Source organism: Podarcis pityusensis, assembly GCF_964106645.2.
Source record: "Podarcis pityusensis genome assembly, chromosome: 3".
Lineage (NCBI taxonomy): Eukaryota > Metazoa > Chordata > Lepidosauria > Squamata > Lacertidae > Podarcis > Podarcis pityusensis.
Window position 1 is genome coordinate 1,220,206 of NC_138026.1, and position 20,894 is coordinate 1,241,099.

General features: G+C 44.6%; 1 protein-coding gene and 1 long non-coding RNA gene across 6 annotated transcripts in view; one reads left to right on the forward strand and one right to left on the reverse strand.

Annotated features, from left to right (window-relative positions):
• Window positions 1-20,894, reverse strand: part of LOC308472536 — a 188,134-nt gene that overhangs the window by 29,684 nt on the left and 137,556 nt on the right. The window lies entirely within an intron of this gene.
• On the forward strand, window positions 1,607-19,465 carry PLA2G7 (phospholipase A2 group VII). 5 transcript variants are annotated; one of them, XM_080997456.1, is made up of 12 exons: window positions 1,607-1,752; window positions 4,902-5,022; window positions 6,164-6,275; window positions 8,977-9,127; window positions 9,721-9,814; window positions 10,552-10,620; window positions 11,568-11,712; window positions 12,914-13,027; window positions 14,560-14,651; window positions 16,740-16,910; window positions 18,203-18,351; window positions 19,122-19,465. In XM_080997456.1, exons 3-12 carry the CDS (start codon window positions 6,189-6,191, stop codon window positions 19,232-19,234), a joined length of 1,185 nt encoding a protein of 394 aa, XP_080853582.1. In that variant the 5' UTR covers window positions 1,607-1,752; window positions 4,902-5,022; window positions 6,164-6,188; the 3' UTR covers window positions 19,235-19,465. The 5 variants fall into 5 exon arrangements, with proteins under 5 accessions (XP_080853582.1, XP_080853583.1, XP_080853580.1 ...); XM_080997457.1 differs by lacking the exon at window positions 1,607-1,752 and adding an exon at window positions 2,224-2,237; XM_080997453.1 differs by lacking the exon at window positions 1,607-1,752 and adding an exon at window positions 2,570-2,618.

Here is a 20,894-nt window from a genome sequence, read left to right on the forward strand (position 1 = left end):
CTCAGCGGCGTTTGATACCATCAACCATAACATCCTTCTGGACCGTCTTGAGGAGCTGGGAGCACAGTGGTTCTGCTCCTTCTTCCTGGGCCGTGTCCAGAAAGTGGTGTTGGGGGATGAGTGTTCAGACCCCTGGGCTCTCACTTGTGGGGTGCCTCAGGGTTTCGTCCTCTCCCCCATGCTTTTTAATATCTATATGAAGCCACTGGGAGAGATCATCAGGGGGTTTGGGCTGGGTGTTCATCAGTATGCGGATGGTACCCAGCTCTACCTCTCTTTCAAATCAGAACCAGTGAAGGTGGTGAAGGTCCTGTGTGAGTGTCTGGAGGTGGTTGGAGGATGGATGGCTCCTAACAGATTGAGCTTGAATCCTGACAAGACTGAAGTACTGTTTTTTGAGGACGGGGCGCGGGCAGGTGTGGGGGACTCCCTGGTCCTGAATGGAGTAACTGTGCCCCTGAAGGACCAGATACACAGCCTGGGAGTGATTTTGGACTCAGTTATCCATGGAGGCCTGTGTCCAGGGCTGCTACTAGCTCCACCTGGTACACAGGCTGAGACCCTACCTCCCCGCAGACTGTCTTGCCAGAGTGGTGCATGCTCTGGTTATCTCCCGCTTGGACTACTGCAATGAGCTCTATGTGGGGCTACCTTTGAAGGTGACTCAGAAACTGTAAAATCCAGAATGCAGCAGCTAGACTAGTGACTGGGGGCGGCCGCCAAGACCACATAACACTGGTTCTGAGAGATCTGCTTTGGCTCCCAGTACGTTTCCGAGCACAATCCAAAGTGTTGGTGCTGACCTTGAAAGCCCTAAACGGCCTCGGTCCAGTAGACCTGAAGGAGCGTCTCCACCCCCATCGTTCTGCCCGGACACTGAGGTCCAGCTCCGAGGGCCTTCTGGCGGTTCCCTCATTGCGAGAAGATAAGTTGTAGTGGCACCCGCCCTGCGGAACGCCATCCCAGCAGATGTCAAAGAGAACTACCAGACTTTTAGAAGACATCTGAAGGCAGCCCTCTTTAGGGAAGCTTTTAATGTTTGATGTATTACAGTAGTTTAATATTTTTTGGGGGGAAGCCACCCAGAGTGGCTAGGGAAGCCCAGCCAGATGGGCAGGGTATAAATAAATTATTATTATTATTATTATTATTATTATTATTAATCATTCTTTTGAAGAAGAGAAAATTGCCTTTTTATTATATATCCTCAGTTCTCCATTTTTCATAGTGGCGTTTTTTGTTATAAAGAAAATACTACAAAATATGAAGGGTGAGGGATTTGCTGAACAAAATAACTGAACTGGAATTACAAAAAAGGAAGGTGTGAGCAGGTCCTGGAAATAAGCAAATGAAGGTCAAGTAATGGAAGGAAAGAACTGTTTTTAAATATTTTTACTTTGTATTTTTTCTTGTTTTTTTTCCTTTTGTGTGTTTTGTAAAACATTGAAAATCTTAATAAATATCTTTAAAAAACAAAAAATACGAAGGGTGGGGGGAGGCAGCCCCGGCCCCCTCACTGGCGGCCACTTCAGTCCTTCCTCGGCTGCCTTTCCTGTCAGGGAAAAAGGTGGGGCAGAAACGGAGGAATAAAAGAGGGTTCCGCGTGTCCTCTCCGGCGTGAGGCGGCCAGACCCGGAGCGCGCCTCCCTCCGACAGGCCCCGGGCGGCCGGGCGGCGCGGCTTCTCCTCGCTGAGGTCGGGCCCCGGGCGGAGGAAGGAGGAGGAGGAGGAAAGGCCGCTTGCTACGTATAGGTATTCTTCCTTTTCCTTTTCCTTCTGCGCCTCTGCCAGGGCGGCGGGGGGAGCCGCGAAGGCGGCCGCAGAAGGGAGAGGAGGAGAGGCGGGTCGGGGCCTCTGCTTCTTCGCCGCCGCCGCCGCCGCCCTCCTCCTCCTCCTCCTCGGCCCCGTCCCTCGCGGCGCCGGCGAGCGGTGGCGCCTCTGTCCCGGGCTGGGAAGGGCCGGCGGAGAGGGAGGCCGAGGAGGCGCGGCCGGCTGGCGGCTGGGCCGGGAGTCCCTCTGGGAGCCGGCCGCCCTTCCGCGGGAGTCGAGAGGGTCGCCGGGGAAGGAGGAGCCCCTGTCTGGATCCCGCACATGCCCGAGGCATCCCGGAGCCGAAGATGCGAAAAGGGCTCCGGGATCCAGTCCCTCTTCCCTCCGGGCAGGCAGAGCAGCGAAGCCCAGAGGAAGAAAAGCGCCTTTGCCCGGACTGGAAGGATGGCATTTTCCACAATCCTATCGTAATTTCAAATCTTAACAGTCAACGTTTGTGATTTAAAAGAAAAAACTGGTCCTATTAGCCTTGTGAAATGGAAGAGTAGGATTATAAATATCATAGTTAAAAGTTATCTAAAGTATCTAAAAGTTGAAAGAATTTATTTCTTTGTAACTAGCACACTTAATACAAGAGACAATTGGGCAAATAAAGCATAATGCCCTTTTGGCACAGAAGGTATTTAGGATGATTTTTTTTAGTACTGAGGACATTAATATAAATGTTCAATCCTCTCTTTATTTGAGATGATGTTCACTTTAAAAAATTCATATGTAGAACAGTGGGTGCATTGTCTTGTATAAAACATGGTACATGTATTCAAGATTCCGCTTAAAAATATGTAAATGTGAGTGACTTTTCTATTTGTTATAATCTTGTCTCATGTGTCTCTGTATGTAGTCAAATGTCCCCCCATCAAAAAAACACCACACACCCCGGGATGTAATTCATAATCACAAATGACTCTTAAACTGGGTGTTTAAAAGTACACACCTGTAAATGTCTACACATAAGTAAAGCCCACCAAGTTCAATGGGGCTTACCATATTTTTCGCTCCGTAAGACGCACCTGACCATAAGACGCACCTAGTTTTTAGAGGAGGAAAACAGGGAAAAAAATATTCTGAACGAAACAGTGGATGTATGATTTTTGTGGTTCATGCTGTAGCCATGGACATGCTATGTGATCTGATGGTGAATTTGGGGTAACCCAATGCAAAAATCCTGAGGATCCATGTGGATCCGTGCTTTCTAACAATGTTTTTGCGCCATTGCGGTCCCAAGAAACAGTGGATGCATGATTTTTTTGGTGCAGGCTATAGCCATGGACGTGCTATGTGATCTGATGGTGAATTTGGGGTAACCCAATGCAAAAATCCTGAGGATCCATGTGCTTTTACCTTCCCCCTCCCAGGCAGCCTCCTTTATCACTAGCCTCCCTTATCTCCCTCATGTTGCTTGCCGATCAGCTGCTCAGCAGCTTAGCCGTTTGCTTTCAACACCCCCTTCCCTCTCGTTTGCCTTAGCGTCTTTTCCTTAGCTAGAGCAGTTTTTTGCTCTCCCTTTTCTTCTAATTTCTCTCCTCATTGCTTGTTTTAGTATTCCTGTCTCCTCTCCTTGCAGGTTCGCTGTCTTTACCTCCCCGCCTCCCCTGGCAGCCTCCTTTACCCGCAGCCTTATCTCCCTTCCGATCACTTGCCAATCACAGCTTCGTTTCAATACCCCCTTCCCTCTTTCTAAAAAAAAAAAGAAAAAAAGAGCACGATCTGTTTTTTGCCCCTGGGCAATTCGGCTCCAGGGACCACACATTCGTTCCATAAGACACACAGACATAGAACTAGTCTAAATCTAGCAGGAACTTTTGACAATACCCTGCTTCTCTTTGCATGACTTTCAACAAGGCGCCAGCAGAAAGGCACTAACTTGAAGGTTGCGCCCCAGAGTTCACTTTACTTAGAAGTAAGCCCTGCTTCAGTCAGTGGCCCTTGCTCTCTGGGGTAAGCATGCAGCGGCATGTGTGCTGAACATTGGTTGAGGCAGGAGAGAAACCAGGGGAAAGCTTGGCTGTCTAGATTAAGAAGCGCCTTGCCTGACACATCAGCTGAAAGGCTGCTCTGGGGCAAGCAGGGGGAGCAGAGGGTGGGGAGTTAAAAAGCTGTGATGTACACAGGCTGGGTTGTGTGTTGCCCTCTGAATCCTAGCCAAAATGCTCGAGTTCTAAAGTTTCAAGAATTCTAAGCAGAATCAGACTGCTTCACACAGGTTTGCTGCATGTCATGCAAAGCCATACTAAATGTGTGGTTTTCCAGAAATGTATTGAATTGGAAAATGAGCCATGAAAGTAAATGTCATTCTTGAATTGAGCATCTTGATCTTCACCTATGAAGAATGTTAAAGATAGTGTTCTCAACACTTTAAATTCTCATATTTCAAAGAATTGGTCAGAATAATAATTTGTGGAGTTAATAATCTCATGAGCTTCCTGTGGAATTTGTTTGGCATAACTTCATTTTCTTTGTGACAGGTTATCATGGATTTTGGAACTGTTGGTGGCTAAAAAATTGCCTTTATTTTTATCAATTCAACATTTGCAGACCTAAGGGGAGATGTAGGGAGATGCTTCCCTGCTGACTTGCTGTAGCCAGGTTGGGAGGTGAAACAAGTTTTTCTTCTTCTAATGTGTGGAGGGTTTTTTTTAAGTCCCAGGAAATTTATCCAGGGATTGTTGGGAGAGTGAGCAGGCTTTGGAACAAGCAGATCCAAGTCCATGCCAACACCCAGAGAGGAGGAGAAATGAGCATTCTGTTTTGTTCCTTTCCCATCTCTCCTGGTCTCTTCTCCCTTTTCTTTCTTTCTGCTTCCCTGCCTTCCTTTCCAGTCACAGTGTTTTCTGAATTTTGCCTGGAAAATGAGAGAACTGAAAGAGGAAGGGGGAAGGAGACAGTGAGGGGGAAGGAATGCAGATGCTCCGTGGGTGCCACATTGGGGCACTAGGCCTAGAGGCATGCCTTAAGCGATGGGCACTAAGGAAGTGTATGTATTTGAGGGGTTCCCCGTGCCTTGTCTTTTATTTAGGCCATCGTCGTGGATTGTTTCCCCCCTGCAGAGATGCTTGTTCGTGTTTTTGCAGATCTGGCCCAGCCCCAAGGTCACCAAAGCAGCAACAGTAGTCCCCTGGAGGAGGAGCTGAAGAACTGTTGGCAGTCACCCAAGGAGCTGGTTTCCGAAGCACCGAGGGCAAAGTTTCAAGAGTATGCCATTCCTAACTCTACAAAAACTAGTAATGTTGCTGTGGGAAGGGCATGAGGGATGCAATGCATATTCAAAATGTCTCCCAAAACCAAATCATGGGTGTTGCACATTCACCTCTGAAGTAAGACCCTTGGTTGCAGGCGAGAGAGGCAAGAATGCTTAAAAAATGGTGTCTTTCCCCAACCAGTTCTCAGTGTGACAAAGACAATGAACATTAGGAATAATCTACGTTGTTAATGTTGTTATTTTAGACCAACTTTCAATTTGAAGTTCACAGAACACCAGAATAATTGCAGTAAAATATCAGAGCCACATTAAATTTGTAAGATTATCAAGACGCACAAAACTTCAACAAGATTTAAGCAGTGCATGATGCACAGCAAATAGAACTGCTCAGCTATCTTGATGGTCAACTGAGGGCAAATGGAGGAAGTAGGTCAGGGGTCAGCAACCTAAGGCCCATGGGCTGGAAGTGGCCCACGGAGGTCGTTTGACCTTTCCCTGAGCCGCCCCCAAACTAAGTTGCCCACACACGCACTGCACTAAACCGGCGCAGCACGGTGTGGGGACTCGCTTCTGTGGCGCCCCGGAAATCATGTCTGTACACGCAGATGCTGTAAATTGCATCTGCGCAGACGTAGACGCAGGAAATCGCAGGTACACGTGTGCACGCAGTCCGGCCCACGGAGGGATCTTTGCGGGACCGATGTGCCCCAGGCAAGTTAAACCTTCCAACCCCTGAAGTAGGTCTTCAGCAGCTCCTGACTAGAGTAGATATTATGTGGGCTATATTATCTCTTTGAAGTCCTTTTCAGTTTCAGTAGCACTTTATATTGTTTTGGAGAATCTTTACTGATTTTAAATGTTCAGTTCAGCATAATTAGTTATTAATATTTACTAGCTGCATGGCCTATTTCTTTCAATTGAATGGAAGACAGCGTATTTAGACTATGTCCAAACACTGACTGACCAAGCCTCTTTAGTTTCCACATGGTTGACAATTTTCTTGTAAAGTGCTTTGAGGTGGTTGGTTTTTTATAATCAAGTGGTATATAGATTTTATGAAATAAATCAATAATATGCCTTTGCAGCATACCCATAGTTATACCAACACACTCGTAAGATTATCTTGCTTTTCAGACTTGCCTGTCAAAGTGCCAAGGAAATGGGGAGCAACCTTGAGAGGATTCCTGAAGGGAAAGGCCCTTACTCAGTTGGATGCACAGATCTTATGACCGGCCACAGCATTCAGGTATCTGCAACTGTTAAATCATCAGATTTTCTTTTAGCACCCAAAGCAGCTTACGGTAAACAAAATGAAGGTGATCCAAAGTACAAGTTAATAGATTTAACAGCTATATATGTAGAATTATGTATAGTGCCCCCTTGTGGTCCATAGACAAAACACATCCAGTAACTACTTTATGTATATTTATCTACTTGCACTGGTGTGCTTTCGAACTGCTACCTTTACCTTTATTTATGCAGGCAGCGTTCATGCTAGGCGTGTAATGTGTATATGGGTCACTACTTCCATGGGCACATTTGTGCACCTTCATCTACATATAAGCACTTTCAGTTTTATGCCTCCAAAATCTGTTTTGATGTTTCCCATTTGTGCTAGTGGGTAATGATGAGATACATTCATGCCGTGTTTTGTTTCCTCCCCTCAAGTAGTACTTCCAGAAACCTGGTGTCCACGGTGGGCATGCATGTCAGTTATTTGTTTACCCATGCACAGGCATCTTTCATTATACAGTCGTACCTTGAAAGTTGAACGGAATCTGTTCCAGAAGTCCATTCGACTTCCAAAATGTTCAAAACCCAAAGCGTGCCTTCGGATTGGCTGCAGGAAGCTCCTGCAGCCAATTGGAAGCCCTGTCGGACGTTTGGCTTCCAAAAATAGCTCGCAGTCTGGAACAGTCACTTCTGGATTTGCGACATTCGGGAGCCAAAACGTTTGGGAACTAAGCTATTTCATTTCCAAGGTACAACTGTATATTTTTGAAAATACAATTTTTTTGATAAAACAAGTTTGCACCAAAGTCAAATGTAGTGTAAAAATGTGTGTCATAGAATCATAGAGTTGGAAGAGACCCCAAAGGGCATCTAGTCCAACCCTCAGCAATGCAGGAATCTCAACTAGAGCAGGGAAGGACTTTAAGTTGCTGGCATGGGAAGCTGGTACTTCTTTCCTCTGTTTTTCCTTTCCCACCTCCTGCAAGGGCATTTCTTTTGATAACGCTGTTTTGTGCAAGAGCAATTCTGTGCAAAAGAGTTGTTTTAAAAATTAAAATACAGTGGTACCTTAGGTTACATACACTTCAGGTTACAGACTCTTCAGGTTACAGACTCCACTAACCCAGAAATAGTGCCTCGGGTTAAGAACTTTGCTTCAGGATGAGAACAGAAATCGCGTGGCAGTGGCACGGCGGCAGCAGGAGGCCCCATTAGCTAAAGTGGTGCTTCAGGTTAAGAACAGTTTCAGGTTAAAAACGGACCTCCGGAATGAATTAAGTACGTAACCAGAGGTACCACTGTACTGTGATGTGCCTTCAGCAACAACCAATGGGAAAAAGCAGGCTGCATCCTTTTCCTTGGGAAACAAAATGGAAATACGGAGGGTGGCGACAGATGGCAGGCATCCAGCAAAAATGTCACCACACACACATACATATAAACACCCACAGAATGCCCTTCAGTACATCCACTGCATGCAGTTTTATAGTGCATTAACGGATTATCCACAGATTGGGGAAAATCAGAATTTAGAAAGGGGAAAATGCAGTCTGCCAGTTGGATGTGGAGAAGATGGTGTGATTACCACAAGAATACGTAAATAGAGACACAAGCAGCTTCAGATCCCTATTATACTCCAGTGTGGATGAACCTACAAATATTTTTATGCTACCTTTTAGATCAGAAAAGCCCTTCCAAAGTAGGTCAAAGAAATAACGTAAGTACAATTAAAAAAAATAGAGAACACACGTATACATTATTAAAACAAACAGCCTCATTACATAACAAACCCAAACCAGCAATCTACAACAAATATAAAATAATACACAGCTGTAGCAGCTAAAAATCTACCCCAACATCACTAATTTAAAGCAAATTGGAAGCAAGTATTTTTAAAATCTATTTGAAAACAGCTTAAGTGGGGGGCCAGACAAACAACACATATGCCCTTGACTTTCAGCATCCTAGCTAGCAATATTAATTTTACTTCACAAGTACATTTCCCCATGTCAGTACGCAGCACGAGCACCGACTCCTCCCAAACACTATCTACCAGGCTCTCTTGGCAACAGACAACATGTGTAAGCGTTGTGCCAGACAGGCAATCCCCTGTGTGGTGAATCGGTGCCTTCTGAGGAAATATTTCCCTCTTCTTCACAGTGATGTTCTTCCACAAGACCCTCCCCTTGTCGAGGAGTGGGACCTCACCCACCCACCTTTCTGCCTCTTTTAGCTTTTCCAGGTTTGCCACCTTGGCCTCAAGGGAATGAAATTGTTCCTGGACACGCAGGAGCTCCTTCCACCTTGGGCACACCCAGGACTTCTGTCCAGACATGACAGACGGTGCAAAACCCTGGAAAGCCCCCCACCCCTGCTGGCATTTTACCTGCATAATTGTTTTTGTAATTTAAGTCCTTTTATTTAGAGTTGGGGGGTGGGGTTAGGTCAGGGAAAGGAGGGGCAGAGTGGTTTCCCTGGCTGCCTTGCCTTGCTGTCACACATGAAAACAGAAAACAATGCAACACGTTAAAATTCATTGTAGTCGCATTTCAAAGGCAACCTCTCAGTTAACAATGTATACTTGGGGCCCCTCAGCTGAAGGGCCCCTTAATTCTGCACATATTATGCATACCTTTATATCTGCCACTGCATTCTTCTCTTTTAAAACTTTTGAAAGCAGCTTTGAATAACCTGATCTTCTTATTCATTGCTAGGGAAGTTTTTTGCGTCTCTATTACCCATCCCAAATTGGTACAAGTGATGAAGAAACAATATGGATTCCCAATAAAGAATATTATTATGGACTATCTGATTTTCTGAACATAAATCGGACATTAGGAGGGTTCTTTTTCACATGCAACTTTGGTAAGTTTTGAAGGACATTTTTAATACAGTTGGACTCAATGAAGAGCATGTTTTACTGGATCCCTTGTGTTTCAGTTCCTTTCTTTCAAGTGAATGCATGCCAGGGATTGAAACTGGGACATTCTACATGGCTTTACCCCTGAACTATGGTCCCTTCTCATGTCTTCTTCTGAGAAAATCATTTCATGCATTCATTAACATATGTAAGGCCTGAGTTATAATTTCATTTATTTTGATGACATTGTTCTGAAAATTCATATAATAGTATTCTTGTGATCACCATATCTCCTATCAGACGAGTTTGCTTATTTCACTTAATATTTCGAACTTAACTGTAGGGCAGGTTCTTTTATCTTTAATTCCTTTCAGTGACTCCTGTCCTAGATGCTAAACTCCAGACACAACAGGTTCAGTTGATTTCCCCCCCTGTCCGGAGTGAATTTGTGCAAGCTGCTACAGGCTCAAACATGTATGAGCTACTGTTTGGGGTGGTTGAGGAAGAGCAATTTCAGGTGTGAAGTACTATTTGCATGAGAGCAACAAATTGACATTTCCCAAATTCATAATACAAACACATATTCTATTCAATTTAGGCTCAGTGACATGTCCTGCAAAATGGAACGCTGCATTCAAGCTTGGAGAAAAATACCCCCTAATTATTTTCTCCCATGGACTTGGAGCTTTCAGGTAGTGTTGCATTTTGGTAGTAGAGTGTTTCCTAATACAGTGGTACCTCAGGTTACATACGCTTCAGGTTACAGACTCCGCTAACCCAGAAATAGTGCTTCAGGTTAAGAACTTTGCTTCAGGATGAGAACAGAAATCGTGCGGCGGCAACAGGAGGCCCCATTAGCTAAAGTGGTGCTTCAGGTTAAGAACAGTTTCAGATTAAGTACGGACCTCCGGAATGAGTTAAGTACTTAACCCGAGGTACCACTGTATAGATGATTGCATTTAAGCAACATAATATATCAAAATATGTGGTTCATGAAGTTGACAGTCCTCAATAATGGTTTCAGCCTACAAAAACTATTACTAGCTGACTGGGGATGTGAGTACGAATTGCTGCCATCCAACCCCACCCCAGTTGGAGAGCGCAGCCTGAAGCGCAGAGCCCACTCTGCGCATGGAGGCTCCCGACATGCAGTGACTAGATCCCTGCAGAACTGGGGCTCTAAGCATGTGGGGAGCCTCCGTGAATGAAATAGGGGCTCTCCTTCAGACTTTACCTTAAGTTCATTTGTCCCCTGCTCACTGTGCTCACGTGTAGGATTTACCTGCAAGTGGAACAATTGGGTTTTTAAAATCTGCGTACAGCATCTAAAAAACTTCTTCATCATCAAGATGTAGTATGCACATGAATTATAAATTCTGTCAGGACTGAAATAATCTGTTTAACTAATTAGTCATGTTTTTATTTACAGAACTCTGTATTCAGCAGTTTGCACTGAAATGGCATCTCGGGGTTTTGTTGTTGCTGCTGTTGAGCACAGGTATGCTGACTACACATCTTGAGTTTTGTATTAGCTGAAGAAGAAGCATGTACACAAATATCTGATTAAGTACTAACTAGAAACACAGTAAATAAAGAAGATGGATGGACTAGATTTAGAAAGTAGAAAATAGGCACTTTAGAATTAGATTTTAGAAAGCTTAATTTTACTGCACAGACTTTCTTTTTCTTTGGGGGTGTTGAATGATACTCAGAGGTGTGGACAGTATGACATCAGAACTGAACATCTTCATGGATCTTTTAGGAATGAGTGGCACTCGTTATTTGAGTATTATTCTCCAAAACGGTTGGCCTAATCACTCCTGGTCAACAGCAGCATGGGCATGCATGTTTGCCTCAAGTGTGATGAGTTGACTTATGGCCTATAGATCTAATTTGTTTGTTTTTTAACTGGAACCTCAGGATCTACCAGTGAGAGCCAGGTGCCTTTGAGCATATTCTGAGCCTGGGATTTATATTCAGTAGCCAGACTGAACTGAGCTCACTCTCATTTCACATAGATGTCCACTCCTTGTTAGCTTTCCTTATTTCAGAAGCCTAATTTAGGTGGGGACAGTTGCTTGGGAGTCAAAACTCCATCCCTATATCCTCCAGAGGTCTACCAGTGTGTCCCAATCTGTCCTCTGACCACCACTGCCCTACATTGGCTGGCAGCAGCTCTTCAAGGTTTCAGAGAGAAGCCTTTCCCAGCCCTGCCTGGAGTTGCCAGAGATTGAACAGGGGACCTTCTGCATGCAAAGTAGAATAACAACCATTTTTAATAGAAGTTTCCTTCAGTACTATCATTCTTCAAGGTAAATTGTGAATTGGTTTTTCAGTATTTCTACTTGAACATAAAGGCAGAATATGGTGCTTGAGAGGAAAGGAGTGCAGCTATCTCAAAAGGGAGGTCCAGGGGCTTCAGAACAGCATTTTTCTTTTTATTAGAGACCAGTCATCTTCAGCTACATATTACCTTAATGAGAAACCTGCTTTAGGAGCAAAGGGAGAAGCCTCAGAACTGCACAAGGAGTGGATCTATTACAGGAAATTAAAAGCAGGTGAAGATGAAGTTGCTTTACGTCAACAACAGGTATTTGTTTGAAGAAGTCCTCTATCTTGGAGCAGTGTGCTTTTGTGGCAGTAGAGAGTTCTCAAGAAGGTTGCAGATGACATGAGAGAATCATTGGCTGTGGTGATTATGTTTGCTTCCCTTGTCCTGGAAAAGGACAAGCTCCTTTTCCAGTTGTTTTTTTTTTAGCATTTTAAAAAGGGAAATGTGAACTTACGTTAAATGGGGTCTCTGGGGTTTGGGATAGAGCAGTCTTGGAAGCACTTCCTTTTGGTTGAAAGGCAGGGCTCTCTGGTAATAATTTACCCCAGAGGAAGGAACCTTTCCACAGATCCCAGAGCAATTCCAGGGCTTTTTTTTTCTTGGGGGGGGGGGTACTCATTAGTCCTAGAAAGTGAAAATCATGTAAGAAAAACAAGAACAAAAACCAGCCGTGTAAGTGCAGTAAGTGGTGCACACTGGATAGAAGGAAACAGGAGGTGGTTCTTCTGGATTCAGAATATCTGAGTTGGATGCTGAGAAATTCATATATCCAAGAACAAGTCAGAGGCCGTGGACTCTTGCTTCTGCCTCTGAATGTCAGGTTTTCTTTTCTTATAAAATAGGGTGGTGGGAAGAGTGCCCCACTCGAGACCCCATGAGAAGAGAAATTTAAATCAAGCTCAAGGGTTCATTTCCGCAGCAGTTCTAGAGGGGTGACAGTCATTATTTTTGGGATTTTTTTAAAAAGCACCCCACATCCACCCAGGGAGACTATAATCTTTCATTTGCTAGATATAACCTTTTGGAGGATGTGGAGAATCCTGTGAACTGTAGTTTGTTTAGGGCGCTGGGAATTGTAGCTCTGCAAGGTCAGTTCCCAGGACTCTCCGTGACTGATGAAGTGGCATTATACATGAAAAAGTGTCATATTTCTTTTCATGTATGGTGTGCATGTGACCTAATTGTGAGGTTCTGGGACTAATGGAAACTAGATTGGAAGTACTGTACTTCTGCGGAGTGACCTGACACTTGCAGTTCTAATGTCAATTAACAAAGTCTACTGTTTCTACAGATGAAGTCCAGTACTTGGTTTAAAAAAGATTTTGACCACATTTCTTAGGTTCTGTTGATGTCAGACCATAGATTCATAGGAAATTTCCTCTGCTTATCAAATCAGCGTCTTGGTGCATTGGCTGTTTTAAGTCCAAAAGGATAATGATTTATGTTTGCTTTTGTGTAGGTGCAACAAAGAGCTGATGAGTGTGTTAGAGCCCTTGACCTCATGCTTGATATTAATTCCGGAAAACAAATAGTGAATGTGCTGCCATTGAACTTTAACTGGATGCTTTTAAAGGTAAAGAAACTTGTGGGCTCCTAATACAAATTGAGTAACTACATGGGCTAAGCTGTTCGCTACAGACTTTCCAATTTCTTTCTTTGTGTTGTTTGCTACACTTCCCAGCTGTTGAAACATGGCGGAACTGCCTTTGTACATGGCACAAATGTTCATTTTTTCAGTCTGCAATGAAGCTGGTTTTGTAGAGCTCTTCAGCAGTGTGTCAAGTAATACCCAGAAGCTGAAACAAGTGCTAGCAGTTCAGCCACCACCACAAGAGAGCTGTGTTGTGTTTTGAGGTGACTGTCAGAGGCACCTACTGGTTTTTGCTCCTTTTAAGTATGGTGATTCACTCCTCTTTTCAGTTACCAACTCTCGGTGCCCTATAAAGAGAAGTGCAGTGCTGCCTGCCTCTCACAGCAATGTCCCACCATTGAAGATTCTTTCTTGACTTTCCCTTAGGAATGAAGACTAAAAGCTGGTTATTGACTCACTATCCTCCTCACATAGGTAAAAGGTAAAGGGTCCATTAGGTCCAGTCGTGGCCGACTCTGGGGTTGCGGCGCTCATCTCGCTTTAGTGGCCGAGGGAGCTGTTTGTCCACAGACAGCTTCCAGGTCATGTGGCCAGCATGACTAAGCTGCTTCTGGCGCACCAGAGCAGCACACGGAAACGCCGTTTACCTTCCCGCCAGAGCGGTACCTATTTATCTACTTGCACTTTGAGGTGCTTTCGAACTGCTAGGTTGGCAGGAGCAGGGACCGAGCAACGGGAGCTCACCCCGTCACGGGGATTCAAACCGCCGACCTTCTGATTGGCAAGTCTTAGGCTCTGTGGTTTAACCCACAGCGCCACCCGTGTCCTCCTCACATACCTTTGTACAAATATCAGGGTACTAATACCTCATGATCAGTGCCATAGCAGTTAAGGGAAACTGCTCCCATTGTTTCCCAGAAATTATAATCTATAATCAGCTTTAATAGGGTCAGAGCCAGCTCCCGGCAGGAGTCACCATTCTGAGACCCCATGATTTGCCAAGGGGGTGGAGGCAGAACTGAAGGGGGACTGGACAGGCTCATCTTCTTCTGCAGGCAAGATTCCAGATGTTGTTGGACTTCAGTTCTTCTTCTTATGATGATGATGATGATGTTGTTGTTGTTGTTGTTACTAAATTTATATTCAACACTTCATCATAAGATCTCAGGGCGGTTCCCAGAATAAAATACAAGATAAAAACACAAGTAAATAATTAAAACAAAACAGTGAAACAATAACACCCCCCTTCCCACAGCCACATATTAAAAAAGGCTGTACAATATTAATCAGCCAAAGGTCTGGTTGAAAAGGAACATTGGGCATTTAAGAGTTGTATGTATTAGCCTCCTGGTTTCTGTAGGTCTAAGCATGTTTAAGCCTGTCTTGGACTGAGTGCGTTCAGTTAGTCCCAGCCAGATGGGCGGGGTATAAGGAATAAATTATTATTATTATTATTATTATTATTATTAACCAGCTAGAAGAGCAACAGTTTCTCTTATCTTTTGTATTTTTAGGATTCTATTGATGTACAGAAAATAGCTGTGATGGGACACTCTTTTGGTGCTGCTACAACTATTGAGGCTCTTAGCAAAAATGTCCAGTTCAAGTAAGAACTGTCAGCTTAAAAGCCTGTGAATGTTTTCTGATCCCCACCCCCTGCATTAACAACCGAACTCTGTTCAAAAGGTAGGGCTTAACCCTGTGGCACCAAGAGCACACACTGGAAGCGCTAATGGTGACATGTGCCATAGCATCTGGTAAAATCTGTGTAAAAAGCCATTATGGAACTTAAGAACCGGTACCAGGATTTATATCACTTTTATTATTGTGCGTCTTAAGATTATAAAACTGTGGGGTGAGGTTGTCTTGTTTTTTATATCACTTCAGTGCCTAGAAGATTGAAGGCACTTTATAAAATAAAAACACAACTACTAATACTGGGAGGAATTCAGTGATGCGCTCTTCTGATGGTTCTGTAGTGCAAGCATTTCAGTTTGCCAGACAGAACAATCCCTTCCCCCCCCCCCCGCATATTGTTCCCAGGGTTCTTCTGACTGCCCCCCACCCTGGCTGCAGGGCCAATTTCGAGGGGCACACAGAGGGAGGAGGAAGCCCTGTTGAATAAGCAGAAGCCCCTGTACAGAGCTTTCATGGATAGGACTCATTTAAAAAAAATTAAAAATTTATTTATATCCCGCCCTCCCCAGCCGAAGCCGGGCTCAGGGCGGCTAACAACAATAAAATAGTACAATTTCATTATAAAAATTAATTAAAATCAAATTGTTGGCAACCATCAAGCTAAAGTTCTGTGGAGATTGCCAAAGGAGGGAGTCAGGCTGCACCCTGACCAAAGGCCTGGTGGGACAGCTCTGTCTTGCAGGCCCTGCCGAAAGATGTCAAGTCCCGCAGGGCCCTAGTCTCTTGTGACAGAGCGTTCCACCAGATTAGAGCCGCAGCCAAAAAAGCCCTGGCTCTAGTTGAGGCCAGCCTAGCCTCTCTGTGGCCTGGGTTCTTCAGGATGATTTTATTTGAAGACCGTAAGTTCCTCTGTGGGACATACCAGGAGAGGCGGTCCCGTAGGTACGAGGATCCTAGGCCGTATAGGGCTTTAAAGGTTAAAACCAGCACCTTAAACCTGATCCTGTACTCCACCGGGAGCCAGTGCAGCTGGTATAGTACCAGGTGAATGTGATCTTGCAGTGAAAGCCCCGTTAGGAGTCTCGCCGCGGCATTCTGCACCCGCTGCAGTTTCTGGGTCAGTCTCAAGGGCAGCCCCATGTAGAGTGAGTTACAATAATCCAGTCTGGAGGTGACCGTCGCGTGGATCACAGTGGCTAGGTCGGGGCGAGAGAGGTAAGGAGCCAACTGCTTAGCTTGGCGGAGATGAAAAAATGCCGCCTTTGTTATAGCTGTAATCTGCACCTCCATGGAGAGGGAGGTATCGAAGATTACACCCAAACTCTTAATGGACGGTGCTGGCACTAATTGCGCCCCTGCAAGAGATGGGAGTTGCCCCCCCAACCCCATATCGTCCCGACCCAGCCAAAGGACCTCTGTCTTCGAAGGATTTAACTTCAACCGGTTCCCACGTAACCATCCAGCCACAGCTTCCAAACATCTGGTCAGTGTGTCTGGGGCCGAGTCAGGATGGCCATCCATCAACAGATAGAGTTGGGTGTCATCGGCATACTGATGGCAACCCAACCCAAAACTCCGGACAAGCTGGGCGAGGGGGCGCATAAAGATGTTAAAAAGCATCGGGGAGAGTATCGCACCCTGAGGCACTCCACACACCAAGGAGTGGCACAATGACAATTCTCCCCCAAGCGCCACCCTCTGTCCCCGACCAGAGAGAAACGAGCGCAGCCATTGAAGGACTGTGCCCTGGATCCCCACGTCGGCAAGGCGGTGGTCCAGGAGTTCGTGATCGACCATGTCGAAGACTGCTGACAGGTCATGAGTTGAATCCCACTCATTGGAACAAGATGTGGCTTTGAACAGAACATCTTCCTAAAGCTTGTATTTGTAACATCTCTGAGAAACCTGTGGAAAAGCTGAATGAGGTGCAGTATATATAGAACTAATGTCCCACGTCCTCTGCAGATCTCAGAATATAGTCTCACCAAAAGTAAAGAATAGACCTTGTGCAACTAATGCCAACATGCCCACACACTTGCACTTTCCCCCCGTACAGATGTGGCATTGCCCTTGATGCATGGATGCTACCCCTTTGTGAAGAAGTGTATCCTAGAGTTCGTCAACCATTGCTGTTTATTAATTCAGAAAAATTCCAATGGGCTTTAAACATTCTAGAAATAAAGAAACTTAACTACAAAGACACAGAGAGAAAAATGATCACTATCAAGTAAGTGCTAAATTGCAACAGTATTAGTTTATTTTCAGAGGAATTGGAATTGTCTGTGCATGTTGTGAAGGCAGCAAGCTATTGCAGGAAGAAAACAGCACTTTGCTAGATCACATAGCTGTTTCAACTTCAAATTCTATTTCAGTCCTACCTGTCCTGTGGCAAAATGGTTATATCAGACTAGCCCATGCGACAATGCAGCCTGTGACTATCCAAGCTCTAGCATGCCCTCCAAAAGAGCAGGAAGAATCAAGGTGCAGCCTCTTAGGGCTAAACTACATGTGATGTTAAATGTATATTTGCATTTATAATGCGCAGGTTCTTAAAAATGTGAATAGTTCTTAGCCCCCACCCCAAGATTTAAGCAGTTTCCTGGAAAGAAATCAATTATTTATTTCCCTGCTGCAGCCCCAAGCAAAACTTTGAAGCTGCGTTGAGAGGAAATTTTCACCCATGGAGCATTTTCTCCTCTCTATATAAATAAATGCTTCAGATGATGGGTTTTCATCAGGACCACAAGGGCAGAGGAGAGGGAGAGAAAGACTTAAACTCTCCCTATTTTTGCTTCTTTCCTAATAATGATCAGTCCCCTGCTCCAGGTGTTACTATTTGCTTTTAAAAAACCTGCATGTTTCAAAAAACAGAACCAGCAAACTGGAGGGAAAGGGAAACTTTCTTCTGAATGCAAAATTTTGCAAGTTCTGAAGATTCTCAGCACGACAGCAAAACCTAAATAGTGGGCTCACCCTTCTCCTGTCCCTAGAAAATGTTCACGAAAAAGCTCCCATCCACTTCATTCTGTATCCCAGTTTCTGTTGTGTCAGTCTGCAGTGACTTACAGAAAAGAAAGAGTAAAGAGTTTAAAGCAAATCCTTTTCAGTATCTGCCTGTCTCCAAAAAGGGCTACATTGATGAGCAACACATAAGGGCAAAAAGATACAGCAAATTACTAATCTGTAATTTGGGACGCATATTCGCTTGAATAAAATGTTTTGATTGGTGGGGCAAAGATGTCAGGTGACCTGCTTTTGCACAGCACTGTGCATTGCAACCCTAACTATCATCTGTATGCAGCTGTAATTGATTAAAATTTACCTTATTAGCCTACTTAGATTTAATTGGGTGAGAATCACATGCAGTTGTGATAAGAGGTGCTCCTTTGCCATCCTAAGGAAAAAACCATTATGCTTTACTTTTAACAAAAAACTTAATTTTTAAAGATGTTGCTTATAACTGTACAATTACCCTTTTGTGGCTGTAATCTAGTTGGGAAATATCTTTGCTATTTGCAGAGGAACGGTACATCAGAGTTTTCCAGACTTTACATTTTTGACTGGCAACATTGTTGGAAAGATTTTTGGACTGAAGGGACAATTAAATCCTAATACAGCCATTGATGTTAGCAACAAAGCTTCATTAGCCTTCTTACAGAAACATTTAGGTAAGTTACTACATTTGCTACATGATTTTTATATGTGATTTGTTGTCTACCCCATCCAAATGGTAATATCTGAAAGTCAAAAGATGGAATTCAACATCAAGCCATGATGAATGTTCCATCTGCACAAGTATTTCATCTTACCAGGCGGAATGATTCCGCCCCCCTGTGCACTGTTCTGAGGTCTCTCCTGATCCCCAGCCCTCATAAGCCATTTGGGGTGTCTGTGCAGGAGAAGGGGGGAGCCCCATTGCAGAATCTGAAATCCTTGTGCAGGTGCTGAGGGGGCCTGTTAGCTGAACGTGTAATTCCATTCTCCTGAAGGGGAGAATTGGGATCCATGATGTGGGTTGTCTCCACCCATCTCACCACTGGCAGGAAGTCTTGGGGGGAAAACCTGAGGAATTCTTCAGGGGAGAGACGGGGAAAGCATGGATCTGTGCCTGGAAAGCACAGGGCAAAAAGTAAGTGTGGAGAAGCCCATTTGGACTTCTTGCCCTTCTGGCTGTTCTAGCCATTCTATGCTATTTATTAAAATGCTCAGCAGATTGAAAATTTAAAATAAATTTCAATCCCCAACCTAACATTGATAAAAGTCCTAAAATAACTGTCAGACATCTAAAAGAAGATCAGTTTTAATATAATGCAACTCCAACATGTCACAAAAGCTTGATATTAAAAGTAACACTGATATGTTATTTCACCATATCTGATTTTAAGCATTCTTCTGCCCTGAGATATGTTTTCATTTGATTTACGCCTCTGTTCTGTAGGTCTCAATAAAGATTTTGACCAGTGGGACTCTCTCTTAGAAGGCAAAGGGCATGATGTCATTCCAGGCACCAACATTGATCTACCTCCAATGCCACCTCAGTCCAAACAATAAAGACAGAATGGAAATTGTGGACCCTTTAACAATTGACAAGGAGCTCTTGATTGTTGACAGTGCTGTCTGCAAATTGAGAGCTTGAAGAATAGTTTTGTAACATGAAGGCAACTGTGCAGCAAATTATAATTGGTTTATTGTTACAACAGCAGTATATGAAGGTGCCACCACTCTGCTAATTTACTTTCCAGAGCCAAGAAATATACCAAGTAAACATCAGTTAATAATGTGCCTTCTGTTGCCTGAAGATGACTTTGTGTAGAACAGATCAGATCAAGTGCTGTGTTCCTAACGTGCACAAACATTGGGGTGGGGAGCTAAACATGAGATTAGGAGGCCTCCATTTCAGTTATTGATAGCACATTTTTTGCCACTCATATGTAATGCAGGTTTTGATACTGTGCAGTTTAAGTCTTTAAAGGACATTATCTCTACTGTATGAAAAACAAAAACAGGCATCGCTATAACACCCACTTCCACACAAGTGGAATGCTTCACTAGGTGGGCTGCAGGCCTCATCCAGCTTCATCATCTTAGGCTCTCTTTATGTTAGCATGTTAGGGGGTCCCAGTGGAAGAATCAGACCTATTACGTGAAGTTCAGTGTCACTGTGGAGCACACTACCATGGGCTCTCTTTCTTCCCACTGCCATCAAGCTGGATCTGCCCAGGAAGGCCTGTATTCCTAGCCAATAAAATTGCATTCCTAGCCAATGAAGCCTCCTGGGCTTCAAGGAGTAGCCAAGCAACAAGCCTCCTCTTTGCAGAGGAAAGTCATGACATCCAGAACAGGTGCGCTCACTTCCCAAACTCAACTACCCACAGTGGCTCGGCTCGCATGAAGCTCATTACTTCCCCCAGGTAGTGGTCCAACACCTCAACAGCCTCTCCTGATTCAGATGGCACAGGTAGAGTTGCATGCCAGCAACATACTGGCGTAACACTCTAAAACCCCAGTGGCTTCATACAGATGTTGAACAGCATGAGGGACAAGATTGACTTCTGGGAGACACAACTCCCATGATGTAGCAGTCCCCCTCTACTACTCTATGGAAATGATTCCTAAGGTAAGAGAGACATCACTGCAGCACGTTATCTTCCCATTTCCAACCCCCAGCTGCTCCAAGAAGCTACTATGGTTCATGGTATCAAAAGCCACTGAGAGATCAAGGAGAATCCTTGGTGTTACTTGTGCTTGAACTCATCATTGGTATCATGAGTGCTGAGGTGGGACCAGGCTCGGGCATGGAATAGGAGGTTGAGAAGAATGAGGGAAGGGCTGAGATAGGGCAACAGAGCCTGGAGACAGTGGGTGCTTCTCCCTTGCAGAAGATGGCTGTCTCAGCTGGGGAAAAGAGCATGGGAATGGAATCTGAGGGGCGGGGGAGAACCAGAGTCAGAAAGGGAACTCACACGTAGCCTCAACACATGCTCAACCATCTCACAAGTGAGCCAGCCTTGCCTCTTCTTAAAAGTGAGTGCAGCTACCAACCCTCTGGAATGGCACCACTGCTTCTGTGCAGTTGTGAGCTCCTTGCCCTAATCTTGGGACTCCATAAGCTTGGACCGCTGCTTCTAGTCTGGCTAGCCTTGCCTTTCCTATTGCCAAACTTGATCATGGTGGCTGCTGGGACACATTACCTGTTGCTAAGCCTCTCTCT